The sequence below is a fragment of the Patagioenas fasciata genome, chromosome 1, assembly GCF_037038585.1.
Source record: "Patagioenas fasciata isolate bPatFas1 chromosome 1, bPatFas1.hap1, whole genome shotgun sequence".
Classification (NCBI taxonomy): domain Eukaryota; kingdom Metazoa; phylum Chordata; class Aves; order Columbiformes; family Columbidae; genus Patagioenas; species Patagioenas fasciata.
In genome coordinates this window covers 4909922-4929649 of record NC_092520.1, presented here as the reverse complement: position 1 = coordinate 4929649, position 19728 = coordinate 4909922, and the positions used below count along the sequence as shown (strand labels likewise).

Here is a 19728-nt window from a genome sequence, read left to right as displayed (position 1 = left end):
GCCTTTCCCCAAATAGAACGTTCTTCCATGATTGCAACATGCCATGGTGACACACGGGGACAGAAAGCACTGGCCATTGCCCCAGCCATGGCCTCTGCCCTGGGGTTGGGGGTGGTGCAGGTGTTGGTGGTGGCATCATCTGTGCTCCATGTGGGCAGTGACAGCTCCGTGTGGCGGCTGATGGAGTTTTCCACCTCAGCATTTTTTCTCATTCCTGCCCCCTGCCGTGTCCCCAGGGTACCACACAGGACCCCCATGCGTCACTGTGTCCCCGGTGACATTCTCCACACTGGTGGCTGACGCCATCTCTAAACCAGCAGGCGCAGACAGGGGTTACTCAATGTCCCCAGCGGATTCACATCCCCAGAAATGGAAGCAAGGAGTGGGGGGAGGTGACAACCCCCCCCGCAGCACTGTAGCCTGCAGCCTGCCCAAACTGGGGGGGCAGGAGATGGACAGACTGCCTGGGACCCTGGGAGCATCAGGCCTGAAGGGACGGTATGAGGTGGGATGGGATCCCCTTCTCCTCACAGACCGAAGAAGTCCTGACCACCAGGACAGATCACAGGGCAGGTGGACTGCCAGCTCTTTCTTGGTTTTGAAATTCACTTTTATAATTCCCTGCTCACTATTTTATAATTCCCTGGTCACTATTTAATCCAGCTGAGGGTCACCTTCCTCCATAACAATACCAGTTTTGGGCAAATACCTTCAGACAATACCATCTGTTCATCAGCACCTTCTTCTTTCAGCAGGGGTTGGTACCAAGTCCCTGTGCCAAGGCTGGGCTGTGTGAGACCCCCAGAGCAGCGCTGAAGAAGGAGGGTGGCCGGGCAGGGCTCATGGGGGACTCTGACTCTACAGAAACACCCTGATTCTGCTGCCTCCCTCCTCAAGACTGCCTGGATCACGGCAGCTGTCCCATGGTGCTGCCTGCAGCCTGTCTGACCTGGGGACAGGTGATGGACCCATTCTCCTGAGCCTGGAGAGAGGTGGGGATGGGATGGGATGGGATGGGATAGGATGGGATGGGATGGGATGGGATGGGATGGGATGGGATGGGGTGGGATGGGATGGGATGGGATGGGATGGGGTGTGACAGGAGAGGTCCTCAGCACCTCTTTGCCGCCCCACTCCCAGCATTGGGACAGAGCTGGATCCCTGTCCAGATCAAGCAAAGGCCATTGGGAGGCTGCTCCAGGGCAGATCACACAGAGCCAGGGACACGGCGTGGCCGAGCCCCAGCTGGGCTGCAGCCAAGCCCGGCCCCACGGCCATCCAGCCCAGCCCAGGGCTGGCAGGAGGGGATGGCAGGGGACAGCAGGGGAGGGACGTGCCCTGGCCACAATAAAAAGCCCTCGGTGGGGACGGGGAGCAGGCAGAACCCCGAGAAGAGCCCATCCCAGCACTGCCGGAGCGTGGGAGCCATGGAGCAGTACTTCTCGGCCACCCAGAAGATGGAGCAGGAGGTGATGTTCCCCAGCCTGCTCCGAGGGGTCTTCCCGCAGCAGGAGGGGGAGGCCCCGGCCGCGGGCGGCCACACGGACCTGTACGAGCGCTACCAGCTCCTCAAGGCCATCAAGCCCGTGGTGGAGAAAGGCCTGGCCTGTGTCACCGACCAGAGACGAAACAGCGCTGACATAGTTGTTGACGCGTCCTCGGCCGACAGCGATGACAGCATGGACGCCCAGCTGGAGGAGCGCCTGTCCCACCACCTGGCCGGCTTGCAGCAGGTCCTCACCCACCTCACCAGGGACACCAACGCCCTCACGCGCAGGTACAGCCAGATCCTGGAGCAGATCAGCCCCAGCGAGGGACAGCCCAGCTGGTGACCCTGCCCCGGACACCAGGTAGGAGCTGGGGGGACATGGAGTCTGGAGGGACAAGGGCAAGGGGTGGTTGATGTCCCTGGGGAGATCCCGCACACTGCAGGGAGGTGGGGAGCTCCCGGGAAGCGCCTTGAAATGGGGTCTGTCCCTCAAACGCCAGCAGATCTCCATGCCGAAGGAGGGGACTCATCCCACCCCTCCGTGCAGAGACTCTGGGGATTCAGGGTCCAGGAACCTGGGACTGGTGGACCAGGTCTCATCCTGGAATGGCCTTTGGGGTTAAGGACAGCTGCCATTGCAGGTTGGGTGCTGGTGGCACGAAGGAGAGGACGTCCCCATCACTGACCATCGTGGGCTCTTCTCCAGTCCAAATCACCCTCCTGGCACTGCAGCAGCTGATCTCCCAGCACTGGAACCACACACTGGTGACAGGTGTGACCACCCAAGACCCAGATGGTGCCTTATCCTCATAGGAAGAAGCATCTGGTGGTGCTGGGGGGTCCATTGGAAGAGCCGCCCACCTCGTACCCTCCTCTTTATTTTCAAAGAGCAGCACGAAGGTGGTGGCATCACGTGGTGGCCCCACCTCCAATGGTTCCTGTGATTGCCAAGCCCTTTTCCAGCTGGTACCTGGACTCCAAGGGACATTTCGCCCAATCTTTCCTAATAAAACGAGCCCTGTGAAGCTGCTGTTGGTGTGGTGCTTTCCCCTGGCTGGAGCCCTCAGGGAGTGACCTGGTGTGGAGCAGGGGACACGGGCTCTGCTGGGAGGGGACTTTGTCATGCAACGATGGGGACTTTGAAGGGAAAGAGAATCACAAAGGCACAAGATGGTTTGGGATGGAAAGGAGCTTCAGAGACCATCTAGTCCATACCCCTTGCGGTTGCAGGGACATATTTCATCATATCATGTTGCTGAAAGCCCCATCCAACTTGATCCTCAACACTTCCAGGGACAGGTTGTCCCCAAATTCTCCAGGCAACCTATTCCATTACCTCACCACACTCATCCTACAAACTTTTTCCCAAACCCCCTGGTGTGCACCAGGAAGGGAAGGTGGGAAACATCAGACCACTCAAGAGTGTCATTGGATTCGGGACCCTCTTCAAAGTTCTCCCCAGGGCTCTCTCTCCACTGGTCTGGCCTCGTGCCCCACAGCTCCCCACACCTTTTCCCAGCCTGTTGGTGTTTCTGACCCAGATCTGCCCCAAGTGGGGCTGAGCCTGAGGAAAGTCCCCAAGTGGTAGAAGAGCTGCAGGTCTCAACCACTCTGGAAAGCACCAGCCTCCAGGATCCCAGCCCTGTGTCCAGGTTTGGGTTATGTTGGTGAGACCCATCTCCTCTTGCCTGTTCTGGACAGTTCTCCTGGCTGTCAAGACCATCTTAGGATGTGAGCTTGTTCACCCCATTCACAAGAAGTGGGGACATGGTCCCCAGCCATGTGTGGCCAAGTAGCCAGAAGGTGGTGGGGGACGGGCACTCAGGAGAGGGCAGCTGGGGCTGGATCCAACACTGCCCCACACCTGAAAGGATTTTGGGTGGGTTTGAGCAAGGACAAGGACAGTGCTGCTGGTGTTAGGAGGAGGCAGAGACATGGGAGATCTGACAGTAGGCGATGACAGAGATGACATGGGGACACCTGGGGACATGAGTGTGGTGGCCTTTTCCCCCTTCGTCAGCCACGGGTGGGGACCTGATCCCCACGAGGATGGTGGTTGTGGGGACTCTTTCCCAAGTGCTGGATTTGCAGTGACAGAGACCTGAGGAGCTCATTGCACCTTCTGGGGGGCTCAGCATCAATTCCACTCTGCTCTGTGTCCACATGGCTCCAGGCAATGTCACCTGTGTGTCCTTGCAGGGGTGACAGCCAGCTGCTGCCCAGTGGAGGTGGGGTGCATCCCATGGTGTTCAGTCCAGTTTTGGCCAAACAGGACCTGACCCCCAAATCTCTCCATTTCTACAAAGGGCAACCATAGCAGCTGTGAAAGCAGCTGCCAAGCACCATGTTCTCCAAAATATATGGGCAACCCAAATACCAAAGTCAGTGTGAGGACATCCGAGCAGATCTGCCCACCATGATGCTCCTCAGCCCTGCTAAGGTTGCAGCCTTCTGTCTTAGCCAGAAACAGTGAAACATGAGGGGGATACTGAGAGAAAGCTAAGCTGTCCTCATTGCAATGCCACCTCAGGTTGGGGCATGATGGCACAGGCTAGAGGAGAAGTGGAGCTGCAAGATGGACATGGGGTCTCCAAACCACCCTTGGAGCTCCTCGCTTTCCTTTGAACCATGAAGCATGGATGGACATTGGTTCCCACTGAGATGAGGACCGTGGAGGTGATGCCACTCTGGTGGCTTACATGGCTGTTGCTGAAGGATGAGATGTGTGTCCCCTGGAGAAGATGGTGGTCACAGTGAGGAAAGCCTGTGGTCACCTCCATCAATGGCTTTTTGCTCAGCCTGGGCACTGGGGAAGTTGGTGGTGCCCCAGGGAAGCGTCGTAGCTGGACACGTGGAGAAGCCCTCACTGTCACTGTTGAACATGGCTGGTAAGAGACGTGAGATGTTCCCACAAGGGTCTGTGACCTGGGACAGCTGGAAGGACACACCGATGACTTATGGGCCACCTGCAGACACTCAGAACCCCAGGCCCCTCTCTGCCAGCTCCTGTCTGGCCAGTCAGTCCCGACCCCCACCCCGTGCCACGGGAAACTCGTGCTGCCCCCATGGCAGACGTTGCATCAGGCTGTCCCCAGGGACGTGTCAGTGCCCCACAGTGCCCTGCTGCTGGCCACCACTGCAGGACGTGGCTGATAAGAGACACGAGGTGGTCACTGGAAAGGTCTTTGCCCTTGGAAAACCCAATGCAGGTCCCTGCAGGACGAGGGCAGACGGGGCGGATCAGCCCCTCTCTGGCATGGTAGGGGGACTCTGGCCCCAAAATAGAAGCTTTTCCCTTCACATGGTTGAGGCCAATCAGGATGGCAGGTTTATTTATAGCTGTTTAATGACATCCAGGTAAGGAGAGAGGCGTGACCTGGGCGTGCAGGCTCAGGAAAACCAGGGATAAAGCACAGTTTTGCCCCAAACTGTTACATAAGTAAGGAATTCCAAATCTTCTCTTCGCAGACCGAAGAAGTCCTGACCACCCAGCACAGATCACAGGGCGGGTGAGCTACCAGTACTTTCTTGGTTTTAAAAGTCACTTTTATAATTCCCTGCTCAGTATTTTATAATTCCCTGGTCACTATTTAATCCAGCTGAGGGTCACCTTCCTCCATAACAATACCAGTTATGGGCAAACACCTTCAGACAATACCATCTGTTCATCAGCACCTTCTTCTTTCAGCAGGGGTTGGTACCAAGGCCCTGTGCCAAGGCTGGGCCGTGTGAGACCCCCAGAGCAGCGCTGAAGAAGGAGGGTGACTGGGCAGGGCTCATGGGGGACTCTGACTCTACAGAAACACCCTGATTCTGCTGCCTCCCTCCTCAAGACTGCCCGGATCATGGCAGCTGTCCCATGGTGCTGCCTGCAGCCTGTCTGACCTGGGGACAGGTGATGGACCCACTCTGCTGGGCCCCAAAAGAGGTGGGGATGGGATGGCATGGCATGGCATGGCATGGCATGGCATGGCATGGCATATGAGATACGATGGGACAGGACAGGATGGGACGAGACGGGATGGGATGGGACGGGACGGGACGGGACGGGACGGGATGGGATGGGATGGGATGGGATGGGATGGGATGGGATGGGATGGGATGGGATGTGTTAGGAGAGGTCCTCAGCACCTCGTTGCCGTCCCGCTCCCAGCATTGGGACACAGCTGGATCCCTGTCCAGATCAGGCAAAGGCCATTGGGAGGCTGCTCCAGGACAGATCACACAGAGCCAGGGACACGGCGTGGCCGAGCCCCAGCTGGGCTGCAGCCAAGCCCGGCCCCATGGCCATACAGCCTGGCCCAGGGCTGGCAGGAGGGGACAGCAGGGGACAGCAGGGGAGGGACGTGCCCCGGTCACAATAAAAAGCCCTCGGTGGGGACGGGGAGCAGGCAGAACCCCGAGAAGAGCTCATTCCAGCGCTGCCGGAGCTGTGGGAGCCATGGAGCAGTACTTCTCGGCCACCCAGAAGATGGAGCAGGAGGTGATGTTCCCCAGCCTGCTCCGAGGGGTCTTCCCGCAGCAGGAGGGGGAGGCCCCGGCCGCGGGTGGCCACACGGACCTGTACGAGCGCTACCAGCTCCTCAAGGCCATCAAGCCCGTGGTGGAGAAAGGCCTGGCCTGCGTCACCGACCAGAGACGAAACAGCGCCGACATCGTTGTCGACACGTCCTTGGACAGCACCACTGCCGATACAGCATTAGATGAGGGTGCAGACAGCAATCTGGAGGAGCGCCTGTCCCATCATGTCAACGGCTTGCAGCAGGTTCTGACAGACCTCACCAAAAACACCAAAGCCCTCACTCGGCGGTACAGCCAGATCCTGGAGCAGATCAACCTCAGCGATGATCAGTCCAGCTCTTGAGCCTGCACCCCCAGCCTCTGAGGTAAGAGTTTGGGGAGATGCAGTGCCAAAGAGCAGCTGGCTGTGGGGTAATATACTTTGTCCTCTTGCCCCATCAGCTGGGTGGTTTTCCAATGTTTGCATCACACCCCCAAATCCCAGGAGTTCTGAATCTGCAGTTCATTGCTCAACAGATAGATCCTCCTGGATTTGTCTTTCTCAATTGCCCACTTGTGCAATCTGTGCCACTGGACAAGGGTCACTTTGTGAGCTCCACATTGTCCCCAGGACTTCCCTGCTTGCAGCATAGGCAAAGTCTGGCTGACGCTGTGCAGATACAAAAGATACCAGGGATAAAAGGGTTGTATGGTTGGAGGACCCTGAGCTCTGGAATCCACTGGTCCTCCAACTACTTCTCTTTGTGATGGAAATTGCAACAGGGTCACATTTAGGGAGCAATTTGGCACTCTTACGTCTCCTAATGTCTAAATTTGATACACCACCTGCAAACATCTCAGATACTTCAATTCTCCTCTAGCCTGGCGGATGGAAATGCATTCTCCTTGCTGGTGGGACTTTCATCCCTGAGTACCCTTGAGAACACATCCCTGTGTCCCACCCGAGATGAAGCTCATGGCCAAGCTCCTTGTAGTGAAATGGGGAGTGTAGAAAGGTGACAGCAACAACAGGGAGCATTAACAGGGACCTTGCAAGGTCAAACCCTTGTTTGGGGGGGAACATGGCCAGGAATGAAGATGTTGATTATCCCCACAGGGTGATCCATCGTCTGCAGCCCAGCAGCACTTCTTCTCCTGCGCCAAGTCCCACCAAGGAACATCCTTCGTGAGCAGCGCAGGGCTTGGCTGTCTGCTCGCCGGGTACCGCCTGTACCGTCGACCTGCCCCGCGGCCGATCCTGCCAGTAACCTCACTGCTTCATGTACCCCTGTCCCTGGGGGATTTCTGTGGGGCAGAAATGAGTGTTTTCTGCTATTGCTTTGCAGTAGGCATCTGTAACTTTGAAGCAAAACTTTTGTCTGTGTGTGCCTAAATCCCCCATCCATCTGGTCTCTTTGATAATGTATAATAAATGAAACACAAAGCCTTGTGCAAATGTGTCCTGTGTGTGTGGCCAGCTGTCACTTCTGTACAGCTACTGTCCCCCAGCCCATGAGGATGGGGGGACCTTGGCCACTGAGGCCATGCTCCAGTGCACAGAGGTGAGCTGGATTTCTCCAGCAGGGAGTGGGAATTGGGTTTGTGTCAGGATGGATGTTCCCACAGCCCTCTGACTCTCATACTTTGAAGAAGTTTGGTGTAATCCTGCCATTGTGCTGGGTGCTGGGATCCCAACTTGTTCCCCAGTGTTCCTCTGGGGTTCTCAGCACAGGACACACATGGAGCTGCTGGAGAGGGGCCAGAGGAGCCACAGAAATGATCCGAGGCTGGAACAGCTCTGCTGGGAGGACAGGCTGAGAGAGTTGGGGTGTTCAGCTGGAGAAGAGAAACTCTGGGGAGACCTTAGTGCAGTCTTCCTGGACTGAAAAGGGGACAATAAGATGGGGACAGACTTTTTAGAAGGGCAAGGGGTGATAAGTTTTAAACTAAAGGAGGGGAGATTCAGGCCAGACATGAGGAAGAAATTGTTGCCCCTGAGGGTGGCAAGACCCTGTCCCAGGTTGGCCAGAGAGGTGGTGGATGAACCATCCCTGGAGACATCCCAGGCCAGGTTGGATGGGGCTCCAAACAACCTGAGCTGGTGAAGATGTCCCTGCTCATGGCAGGGGTGGCACTGGATGAGCTTTGAAGATCCCCCAACCCAAACCATTCTATGATCCTATGACCTTCCTTCCCCAGCATCCCCTCCTCCCCTGAACCCTCAACTTCTCAGCTCCCCTACTCCATCAGCACCTGCCCACCCCTTCTCTTGACCCACACTCATCCAGTACTTCGGACGAAGCACCATCTCCACCACACACAGCCCTGGGGACAACCTGCCACAACCCCAGCCAGTCCCAGCAATGCTGAGGGGCAATTCTGCCTCCTTCCCACTTGGCTGTGGCACCTTCCAGAGCCAGGGCAGAGGAGGAGTTGGGTATGCTCAGCTGGGGGAGCAGGAAGGAAGGGCTTAGCTCATCTTCATTCCCTGTGAGCTGCAGGGAGAGAAGGGGCAAAGTCCTTGCTGGGTAGGTGGGCAGGGGGGTTGGAGCCCTCAGCACAGGCTGGGTCCCACCTTCAGGACACTCCATCCTTCCCAGACACACCACTTGGGAAGTCCTACTGAGCTGGGCGCTAGAGGGAGGTGTCCCCTCGCCTCTTTAGGACATTTTATAACAAATTCAACTTTTGAAACAGTGCTGCTTTTGCTTAACAAACACTGGTCCTCCATCAGCTTTGCAGTTTTGATTAAAGAAACTGGAGATTGTTGAGCATTTGTTGTGAGAGGATTTGCAACCATGATCTGGGCTGCCGGCTCCAGTTGTGTTGCACATGTTGCTGCACATGTTCTCTGAATCTGTCACATCACAAGAGCAAAGTAACATCCTTCAGGCTGAAATCAGAGACTCATCAGCTCTAAAAGTCTCAGGCTAAAAGGAGCAAATGTTCTGCAGATGGTTCCCCTGTTTCTTCCCATTAGCTGGAGCAGCTCCATGTCCTGGTCAGGGTTCACGATCCTGTTAATGCCCTGATTGCTCAGCAGCACTTTGAAGCTCCACAGCGCTGTAAAAAGGCAAAAAAAACGGGAACTCCATCCCTTGGTTTTATTTTAGTGAAACCCTAATGGCACAGAAACCAAAAGAGAAAACTTATTTCACAATTTAACAATGAAATGCATTGGGGCTTCAAAGCATCCTCCCACCACACCCCCTGCCCTGATGTCCTCAGCAATGGCAGATGCTGCCTCAAAATCAATCATGTTTAAATCTCTGCAGAAGCACCGACTGTCCTAGAGTCCATGCACAGAAGGAACCCAGCAGTGGTCTGAGGACACCTGATGCCCCATGCCCCATGTAATTCCTCAGGGTAATACATTTTCCTTGACAAGCAGGATCATCCCACGTCCAGGTGGAGTTTTGCTCCTTGCATGATGCTGGTCAACCTTTTGCTAGTCTGGTCCTCAGATTCCCCTTCTCCTTGCTTAAGAGTTGATGCTCATTCAGAGCTTTGACTTAAGGGGGAGGCACGACGTGTGGAGCAAGGACAATGTCTTGTTTGCTTCATCCTCTTCTCCCACGGTTTCTTAGAGAGAGGCACTGCCTAAACAGCCCTGCATTGCCCAAGGGACACATAAGGGTATCCATAAAAATGTAAAAACCATCTAGCTGCAGCAATGGCCCAAGTGGAAGGAGGAGGTGCTGGAAAAAATACACCTGAAATCACACACCCTTTGACAGGAGCTTCTCACCAGGGGTGAGGGATATCTGTCACTGACACCCAACGGGAGCCTCAGAAGTGTTGATCCTTCCTCTAGCTCGCCAGCAGCTTATTTCCATAGTAGATGCCCAAGGATTTCTTCTTGATTGACGCCTTGGTCTCACGTGTTCCCAGAGACACACAGCCAAGGTCTGTCTTCTCTTTCTCCTTTAATTTCTGTGTGTCTATCTCCCAGCCTTGGTTATCCATGAGAAACCCAGTCTTTTCTCTCCTACCATCAGCTTGGGATACGCAGGTTGTAGTCTCAGCAGCAAGACCAGGCGCAAACCCCCTGGTTGGGCTTCCAATCTTCATAGATTACATTGGAATGATCCTCTGTTCTGCAGATTGTCCTTTTTTCTTTCTGGCTAAATAGACGGCATCATCCTGAACTTGGACTGTAGACAAGTTGATGTCCCTCAAGAGGGAGTGACCAGATGAATGGGCCTGTGGCAACACCTTGACTGTTGTGTGACAGGACCTGGGAATAGTGGCACCCATATATTCAGCTCTGCCCCACACTCTCCATGTGGCATACCAAGAGTTGGGTGAGAGCTTAGGAAGGTAAACCACATGAGGAGATAATGATGGGCATGAAAAGAGCACTGTTGTATTTAGCTTGGCTTCATGCTCCAGGAAAGCCTACAACCTAAGCTGAATGTGATACAAACGTGGGAAAGAAGTCAATGGGCATGAGGATCAGGAGAATAATGTGGTTTCTCAGGAATGTGGACACTAATGGGCCTGCTGGGTTGTTTTATCGGATGGCAACATGAGTGGTTGAGTCCGTTTCCTGAGGATGGCACATGCACTCGCTTGTCCAGGAGGCATTTTGCTCCCTTGGCTTTTGATGGTGTCCCAGGGCCTGTCCAAAGCCAGCTCAGATCTTGATGCAAGCCACCAGTGATGCACTCCTGAGGTCCACAAAGGTGGGTGGAGCTGATGAACGGCTGGAAGGCAGCGGGTACAAATGCCGATGGTGTTTGCACAGCGCATGGCTGTTTGGTTTAGGAGTGGCTCCCGGACTGCAAAGCCACCACCCCAGCTGCACCGGTGCAATTCCTGAGCAGAACTCAAACAAACTCCTGGTGGTTTTGCTTTTCAGCAAAATTTACACAAATTGTCCAGGCTGGCCACAGGTCACCAGAACAATCTGGCAATTTTTAGGAGTTAGCAAATGTGTTTCAAAAGACAAAAAAAAATCTGGTTTTCGTGTGACCTTTGGAAGAGACTTGGCTTAGAATCATAGAATAGAATCACAGAATCACAGAATGTCAGGGATTGGAAGGGACCTGGAAAGCTCATCCAGTGCAATCCCCCCATGGAGCAGGAACACCCAGCTGAGGTTCCACAGGAAGGTGTCCAGGCGGGTTTGAATGTCTGCAGAGAAGGAGACTCCACAACCTCCCTGGGCAGCCTGGGCCAGGCTCTGACACCCTCACTGAGAAGAAGTTTCTTCTCAAATTTAAGTGGAACCTCTTGTGTTCCAGTTTGAACCCACCGAGAAGAGCCTGGCTCCATCCTCCTGACACTCCCCCTTTATGTATCTGTAAACATGAATGAGGTCACCCCTCAGTCTCCTCTTCTCCAGCTCCAGAGCCCCAGCTCCCTCAGCCTTTCCTCACACGGGAGATGCTCCACTCCCTTCAGCATCTTTGTTGCCCTGCGCTGGACTCTCTCCAGCAGTTCCCTGTCCTTCTGGAACTGAGGGGCCACAACTGGACACAATATTCCAGGTGTGGTCTCCCCAGGGCAGAGTAGAGGGGAAGGAGAATGTCCTGAGTTGGAAGAGACCCACAAAGATCATTGAATCCAACTCCTGCCCAGAGTTTCGAAGAGCTACGCCAGCTTTGTTGCCTCTCCTCTTTGCTTTCCACAGGAATCTCCTCCACTGAGATGCAGATGAGTCCTGGGAATCAGTTTCTTTAGGTATCCCTTCCACCAGTTTATCATCACTCCCAGATCAGCTGTGGACTGTCATCTCCACACTCCAGGAAAATCATCCAGAGCAAAAGGGCTTAATCTCCTCCCTCAAGAAGCTTGATACACTGGAGAAGAGATAACAAGAAGAGAAAGACAAACTGCTCCAAGCTGCTTCTCCACATCTGAACTTCTCACTTCCCTTCCTCTTTTAAACATGTAATGCATTTTTTCCCCTTGGATTTAATGTGGGCGTCAGCTAACAGCTGTTCCTTTTGCCAAAGTGGTAAAGATCTACACTGTGGCCTTGAAAGTTTGGCCTCAAGTCCCATCAGCCACCCTTGATTCTGGTTTGGGGAAACCTTCCAGATGAGCTTTTGAACAAAGTCACCGCTTCTACTGCTCTTCAACCTTCCCCAGTGAAAAGCTTGTGGGAGGAGAGAGGTGATGATCTGCTTGTCTATCCAGTTCTGTTATCACCTCCAGCATCAAAGACGTGTCGTATAGAACGAGTCTGAACTCCGCTTCTGTCAGTTATATCCAGGATATTTTCTGAAGCACCTGCGTAAGCCAGCCCAAAGATTGGGATCTGCAGGAGTCAAAGGCCCAGAACACACAGATCTTCCAGCTCTCCCTGTTTTCCAACAAGCACTGATTTTTTTAAAATGTATTACAAGTTACAAAACCTGGGCTCCCATGCAGTCCTCACTAGTGCATCCATCACTATTAATTTTTCTGATCTGGTAAAGAGAAAATTCAAAGCAGCAGGGATAACTCAGACCAGGTTATTACTGAGGTTCCCTCAGGATGGTTCAGGGCAGCAGAAGCAATATGTAAGTTGGGATCAATGAGAGGTTCACCCAAATGCACAAAACACTCCAATGAATCTGAGTCCAGCTTTGATGGAGCCTCGCGTATTTATTCTCAAGGTGAGTTAATTGCTGCAAATTATAACATTATTTTTTCCTGTATCTCAAGCCTCTGGTCAGATCAATGCTCTGTTCTGGGAAGACACAGATCCAGCAAAATCCCTGTAGGATGCAAAACCAGCAAAGCTGGTTTCCATGAGCACAATGCAGATCTTGTGCAAATGGCTTCCTTACATACTATGCTGTTATCTTTTCATTATTAAAATCTTGCCAAGGAAGATTTTTAGGAAGCATTATGTTTGTCTGAGATTTCCCCTTCGGTTGCTGGCATCAGGAAGCAGCTTGAAATGAAAGAGAGTAAGGCAAGGTTGGTAGAGGAGAGGCATGTTCTGAACGCACATGTCCTTGTGAGGGTTTAAATTCTGCAAGAAATAGTCCCACTCCCACTAAATTTCTGGCGCTTTCCCTTTTGATATGTGCTGGATACAGGATATCAGAAAACACTGTCATGCAAAGATATTAATCAAATATTTATGACCAACTGAAAAGAATAGTTCAGGCTCCAGCAGAGATTCAGGTTTGGTTTTATTTACCTTGCAGAAATTACTCAATGCCCAGAGATTGTTTTGGCAAGGAAGAAAATGCCACCACCTTGGACAGATTGTAGATATCCTGATCTGGCACTGATGGGTATGACAAATGGGCTCAATGAGATGGTTTGGACTAAAGTCTTTAAAACAGCAGCACATGGAGGCCAAAAAGCTGTGAAAATGTTTGCTGGTTTCGATACAACCGGTTCACGAGGTGGAGACGGTCACGCAGGCAGGAACTGCGGGGCTCCTCGGAGGCGCTCTGGGCACAGAGCCTCCTTTGAAAGGATTATTTGGCTCTTAGTCACAGGTAGTATTACAGGAGGTGTGTGCTGGCAGCCAGCCCGAGTCCACCCTGCACTTTGCCAGAAAACTAATGAGCAAACGCTTCCGTTTCCAGGCTGTTCCCTCCCCTCTCCCAACACCTGCGACCGGAGCTGCGCTGGGAGCAAACTGGAGCCACTGGGGCAGCACTGGGCTGGGGGGCTGGAAAAAACCTGACCCACTGAAAAATAAAACAAGTGAAAGAAGACTGGAGCACAGCAAGGAACCATCCTACGTGTGGGGCACGAGCAGAGCACAGAGCAGAGGGTTTTTCCACACCTCCCGGGGGAGATGAGCATTTCGTCGGAGCACAAGGCCCTCGGGAAGCAGGTCACCGGTGTCCTGCACACGGTGAGTAAGGGACGTGCTCGGGGCCACCGTGTCCTCCTGTGGGATCACAGCATCCCCTTTGGGCTGCTTTAGAGGGCTTTTTTCCTCCCATCTGCTAATTTGAAGACACCAGGACTTGCCAGGTATGTGACCAAGAAGAGGACACTCGGTGAAAAGCTGTGCCTGACTCCAGCCTGTCTGCACCCGTTTGTTTGCAGAAGGGCCATGTCCCTCACAGCTGTACAGGATCTGACAAAAACAAACAACCAGAGCGGTTCTTCTCCTTTCACAAGAGGTGGAATTAATTTGCTGTGAACTTTGACTTGTCAGATCCCTAACTGAAAACCTGTTGTGACTTTTGGGGATTTTCAATAGTTCTTAGAGACTTTAAAGATGCAAAAGCTGCCCTGTGTTGTAGACATGCACGATCATCAGCTGGCAGCAGTAGTTTTTCTAGCTCTAAGGAAAATTAATGGCAATCTCAAGAAAAGTAGTGTATTACTAGGCAGAAATCAGTGACGGGATCAGATAACTTTTCCTTTTGCTTTCCTCATTCTCTGTTGTAGCTGTACAGCTTCCCCCAGACCTCTCTGTCTTTAAAAAATCCAATCTCTTGTGTTGCATTTTCCAGGTGCAGGTTGCAAAATGCTTCCCAAAGGAAGTAATTGTTTGGCAGATTAATAAACTGGGGCACAGAGAGGTGAAATGACTTCCCAAGTGTCACCTCACTGGCTAATTACAGAGCTGGGAATTAGCTGGTGCCAGTTTGCTGGGAATGAGTTTGGTCCCAGGCCAAAAATATTTATCAAGGTCGGAGAACATGAGGTTTGCTGAGCTACTGTGTTAATGAATACCATGTTATCCATTGGTATTGGTGACAAACGGCATGAAACATCTGACCTGCCACCTGAAAAAGGAGCAAAGTATCAAAAGCGTGAGACCCTCCTCTCAAATGATTCCTGCTGGGGAAATCTATTGCTATCACTTGCACTAACAGCAAACTTCCTAACGGAGAAGCTTTATTAAAGAAACAGCTTTGAACTGTGTTCTTCAGTGGGTGGAAACCACCAGATAGTCTCAGACAGAGTCATTTTTGTCTCCTTGGCTCTAGTGCAAATGATTGTCCCCAAGACGAAGCCACTCACACCAGGGTAAAGCAATATCCCAGCTGAGTCTTTGGCCTGAATCTTCTGTTGTTTCCCTGGCTTGCTCAGGCTTTGAGCAAATTTCTGCTAAATCCGATAACTTGCTGCTGTTTAAAAGGAAGGTTTCTCCCTGCTCCAGGTTTTCTGTTCCTAGTCCCTTCATTTAGCCAGCTCTGGTGCTTGTGAAATCCTCTGTCAGCCTGCTCAACTCAATAAGGTGAAGGAGAAGCAGAGGTGGCACAAGGGGAGCAATAGAAACATGTCGGTAGGTAGAAGGGTGGAGAGGGGAGAAAGCAGCAGGACCTCCCCCTCCTTTGGTGTGAGGTGTGAGATCAGCTCACGTCATCCCATGGGCTGGTACCTGTGGGATCCAGCAAAGCACTTACGTACACGCTTCACTTGAGGCATGTGACTCGCGGCGCTGAAGCAGGTCCTTGCGTGGCCGGAGCCAAGAAAGAGCAGGTGATCTCCTGGAAACAAGGGCTGTTTATTGACTCGCACCTTCCCAATGGCAGGTGTGGTCTTGGCCAGGCATGTGACTTGTATTACAGCCGTGACGGCGGGAGGGAAAATAACTGCCTCCTTTCTTCCCTCTCCTTGTTCTCTACTGAGTACTATAAAAATCACTGAGGGCAAAGGGAAGCTGTCAAAGCCTTTAGCACTGAACCATCAGGAAGATCATCGGAAGTCAAACCAGGTCCGGCTTTCCAGTCAGTGGTGTTAATGCACAGTGAAATAAAATAAATCAAGAGTCCAAACTTTCCATTCTTTCTTCTTAAATCCATGTCAGCTGCATGAAGTATTTCCTTTCCTTCCTACCTGATGCAATCATACGTTTTAAGAATGCTTTGATAAACAGCTTCTGTCTTCTTCCTCTGACATGCTGTGTTTTTGCATCTCAGTTCAGTATTTGCAATTAAAACCCCAGACAGGTGGAAGCCAATTCCACCCATTTTCTAAAGTCTCAAAGACCCTCTTAGTTCTTCCGTTGAAGAGAAAACACCAGCTTGGGTGAGAAGAATGGAGCTGCACAGCTTTGAGTTCTGTCCTTGTCCCTCTGCACATGGGGAGGGTGAGAGCTCACAGATCGCTCTCGCTGGAAGGACGGGGGCCAAGAGGGACAATGTTTGTGTAGGACCTGTCAAATCCTGTAGTCACCGACAGCCTCCCTGGGCAAGGGCTTCTTGTTCCTCTTCCTCACTGGCAAAACGACGCTTTCCTTATCACCAAAGACGCTGTGAGCACTCAGCCATTTAGAGATGTCCCAGTCTCTTCTGCTCTGATTATCAGGGTAGAATAGAATAGAATAGAATAGAATAGAATAGAATAGAATAGAATAGAATAGAATAGAATAGAATAGAATAGAATAGAATAGAATAGAATAGAATAGAATAGAATAGAATAGAATAGAATAGAATCATTGTGGTCGGAAAAAACCCTCAAGATCATAGAGTATAATCGTTAACCCAACTCTGGTACTAGACCATGTCCCCAAGAATCTCACCTAAACACCTTTTAAACTCCTCCAGGGATGGTGATTCCACCACTGCCCTGGGCAGCCTCTTCCAACACCTGACAACCCTTTCCAGGAAGAATTCTTTCCTAATATCCAACCTAAACGTCCCCTGGTGTAAACCTCCTCCTGCATCTGCTTTTAACAATAAATGGGGTAGACGTTCCCATCTGTCCCCCATGGGATGGAGGCTCATCCCATTCTTCATACCATCACTCTGATTTCCAGCTGCAATCATTTTTCTTTTGTTTCTTTTCCTTGACACTTCCATGTTGACAGCGCCAGAAAGGTAACGCACGTGGTTTTTTGTCCCCTTGCAGTTGTCACCGATCGTGGAGTTAAATGTCGGCGGGGAGATGTACACGACGACACTGAGCACCTTAAAGAAACACCCTGGCTCCAAGCTGGCTGAGATGTTCACCGGCCAACCCAAACTCCGAACTGACTCCGAAGGGAGGTTCTTCATCGACAGACCGGGCGTCTACTTCAAATACATCCTGGAGTACCTGCGGAGTAACCAAGTGCCCACCCAGTGCATCCAGGACGTCTACAAGGAGGCATTGTTCTATGACATTGAACCTCTAATTAAGCAGCTAGAGGACTCCCCACAGATCTTCGGGGAGCTCATGGCGAGGAAGCAGTTCCTGGCCCGCGTCCCCAACTACAGTGAGAACATCGAACTGATGATCCGCATCGCCAGGGCAGAAGCGGTCGCATCCCGCCACTCCAGTGTCATCGTGTGCGTGGTCAGAACAGAGGAGGACGCAGCCAGGTGTCAGGATGCCCTGAACAGCTTGGATATGGATAAAAAATCCGTGGTGAAGTTTGGCCCCTGGAAGGCAGCTCCAAGTATTTCTGACCTGCTGGACTGCATTCAAATGGATGTCGAGGCCAAAGGGTACAAAATATCCTTTCAGCCCCACATCGCTGAAAAAGGTTTCCGTGTCAAATCACACGACTTCTTCTACAAGTTCCTCTTCACCTGGTGGTAACAAAGTGCTGCCTTAGATGGGGAATGGAAGAAAGCAATTATTTAAAACAAATTAACTTGGGCCGCAGAGACTAAGCTATGGATGACCAGAAGAAGAAATGAATGGCCCAACAAAAGGATCTCCTTTGGTCATTTGCTAAATTAAAGAGCACCTAAGAGCCACCATTTTGTTGGGCTTCAGGGGATAACTATACAATTTAAAAGGTATCAGGAAAAGGAGGAATTCTAGTCTCTCAGTGTTTCTGTTAGGTAAGTTCAGAGGGCCAGATCTGAAGGTCCAGAAAGCCTCGCTCAACCTAAGAGAAGTTTATAATCCCACACACGTCTCAGGGACACATGGAGTTGGTCTCTCAGTGCAAATGGGAACAGGTCACATACGCACAATTCCCGACGGAATCGCTGACAGCTGCATTAGCACATGCTCAACTTTAATTTGGGTCCTTAATGCAAAAGGAAAAGCTCTTCTCACTTCTTCCCACACCAGAACCTAGGTTAAAAAGAACTATTTCAGTGTCCCATGCTCTTTTCTTGTTACTCTGGTAGACAGCCTACTCTCTAGCCTATGTATTTATTAGTGTTATTTATTATTTATTCTGAAGGAAAAACAGAGAACCTCAGCTATGTTCCAGGGCCAACAAAAGGCAAAAATGCCATTGCTGCTCTGAGGAGTTTATAACCTAAGGACACTCGCTCCTCTCACATGGCACACTATGTCCATCTTTTTCTTGTGACACCCGTGATTATCATGATATCATTTCTAAATATATAACTTCTGGAAAAATGGGGAAAACTCACTGTGATTTGATGGGAAGGAAGCGCTGCCGAAGCAATGGCCTGGGACCTCAGTGCAAATTCTCCTCTGCAGAACATGAGTTGGGTCCTACATCATGTTTTAAAAACCTTAGTATTCAAAAGTTTATTTTTATACTGGAGATGGCTGTTAGCTTGGTTTTAATCACTCTGAAAATCATAATGGCTAATTTGATTATGATCATATTTCCTTTATTTCTCATAACATGGATTTCTTACAGTTGAGGACAATAATCTCTGGAATGTTGAATAAATAACTTTTTAAACCTCCTTGAATGATACAGAAGTGCTTTATTTAGTGACATCATTCCCTCTAAAGCCCTTCATTCAAAAGACCTGAAGTTTTATCCTTATGGTAACAGTTTGGATAATTCCTAATTAATCTTGGCTGCAGATGTGCTCATCCTAGCACAGATTCCCCCCCAGTGAAATTCGGGAGTCATGTCATCAACCTCAAGGCAGTTCTGCTGTTGATATAAGGGGACTCTTTGATACCTCTCACATTTATAACCTTCAAAAGAACAGATACAGTGTCTGATAAGACTAAAATGTTTAGAAAATAGGATCTGTGATCTTAAGTTTGATTATAACTAAGTGGTCAGTGGTGCTTAGCCTAGAAGAAGAGAGATTGAAGAGGACACCAAATAGACGAAAAGTTGCTTTAAAGAGATCTGTTATTCTTCGTACATACTAAGGGTGCGAGAACTGGCTTAAATTTCAACAAAGGAGATTAAAATTAGATAACAGAAGAAAAAAAAATCTAATTATAGGGTAGGTAAAACCTCAACCAACCTCCTAAGACTACAGGACTGCTGTCACGAGGAAGTTTAACAGTTTTACCAAGGATGGTCTCATAGAACAGCCCACACTGAAAAGGACCGCAAAGGATCATCTGGTCCAGCCTCTGGTGGCAAAGGGAGCCCGGATGAAATTGTTGAGCAGTCTGTCAAGTCATGTCTTGAAAAGCCCTAGCAATGTGGGCTCTACCATGTCCCTGGGGAGGTTGTTCCAGTGAATGATGGCTCTCACCATAAAGAAATTCTTTCTCATGTTGAGATGAAAGCACTCTTGGTGCAACTCATACCCATTGCCCCTTGTCTTCTCCACATGGCTGCTTGTGAAGAGAGAGACGCCATCCCCTTTGTGGATGCCCTTAAAGCACAGGGAACACTGTGCTGAGGTCCCTTCAGGGAGAAGAGAACCAGGTCCTTCAGTTTTCCCTCATAGGACAGGTTCTCCAGACCTTTGGTCACCTCCCTGGGCCTCCTTTGGACCCTTCAGCCCCTTCCCAAACCACCTTGTCCCCAAGATGTGACCAAAATGTGGTCACCCTGGTCACCTCTAGCCACGCAACATTGATGTCTCTGTTAAGTTTAATGGAGTTTTACAGAAGGTTGAAGTAGACCATAAGACAAAGAATTGAATTCAGACAGAACAGGAGTTACTTATGAGAGGAACATGAAGGATAAACCCGGAGATTAAGCTTGAAGA

The 19728-nt window shown here is 51.0% G+C and overlaps 3 protein-coding genes across 5 annotated transcripts; all 3 read left to right on the top strand.

Annotated features, from left to right (window-relative positions):
- Nucleotides 1-1395: 1395 nt before the first annotated feature.
- LOC136114099 (mid1-interacting protein 1-B-like) lies at nucleotides 1396-2514 on the top strand. Its single transcript, XM_065859387.2, has 2 exons — nucleotides 1396-1850; nucleotides 2131-2514. Exon 1 carries the CDS (start codon nucleotides 1428-1430, stop codon nucleotides 1830-1832), a length of 405 nt encoding a protein of 134 aa, XP_065715459.2. The 5' UTR covers nucleotides 1396-1427; the 3' UTR covers nucleotides 1833-1850; nucleotides 2131-2514.
- A 2357-nt stretch (nucleotides 2515-4871) lies between these two features.
- Nucleotides 4872-7445, top strand: LOC139826962 (mid1-interacting protein 1-B-like). 3 transcript variants are annotated; one of them, XM_071803632.1, is made up of 4 exons: nucleotides 4872-4998; nucleotides 5181-5417; nucleotides 5881-6375; nucleotides 7107-7445. In XM_071803632.1, exon 3 carries the CDS (start codon nucleotides 5931-5933, stop codon nucleotides 6351-6353), a length of 423 nt encoding a protein of 140 aa, XP_071659733.1. In that variant the 5' UTR covers nucleotides 4872-4998; nucleotides 5181-5417; nucleotides 5881-5930; the 3' UTR covers nucleotides 6354-6375; nucleotides 7107-7445. The 3 variants fall into 3 exon arrangements, with proteins under 3 accessions (XP_071659733.1, XP_071659732.1, XP_071659734.1); XM_071803631.1 differs by having other exon boundaries at nucleotides 5178-5417; XM_071803633.1 differs by having other exon boundaries at nucleotides 4881-4998; nucleotides 5290-5417.
- A 6098-nt stretch (nucleotides 7446-13543) lies between these two features.
- Nucleotides 13544-18507, top strand: KCTD14 (potassium channel tetramerization domain containing 14). Its single transcript, XM_065856288.2, has 2 exons — nucleotides 13544-13799; nucleotides 16757-18507. Exons 1-2 carry the CDS (start codon nucleotides 13740-13742, stop codon nucleotides 17426-17428), a joined length of 732 nt encoding a protein of 243 aa, XP_065712360.2. The 5' UTR covers nucleotides 13544-13739; the 3' UTR covers nucleotides 17429-18507.
- Nucleotides 18508-19728: the final 1221 nt, after the last annotated feature.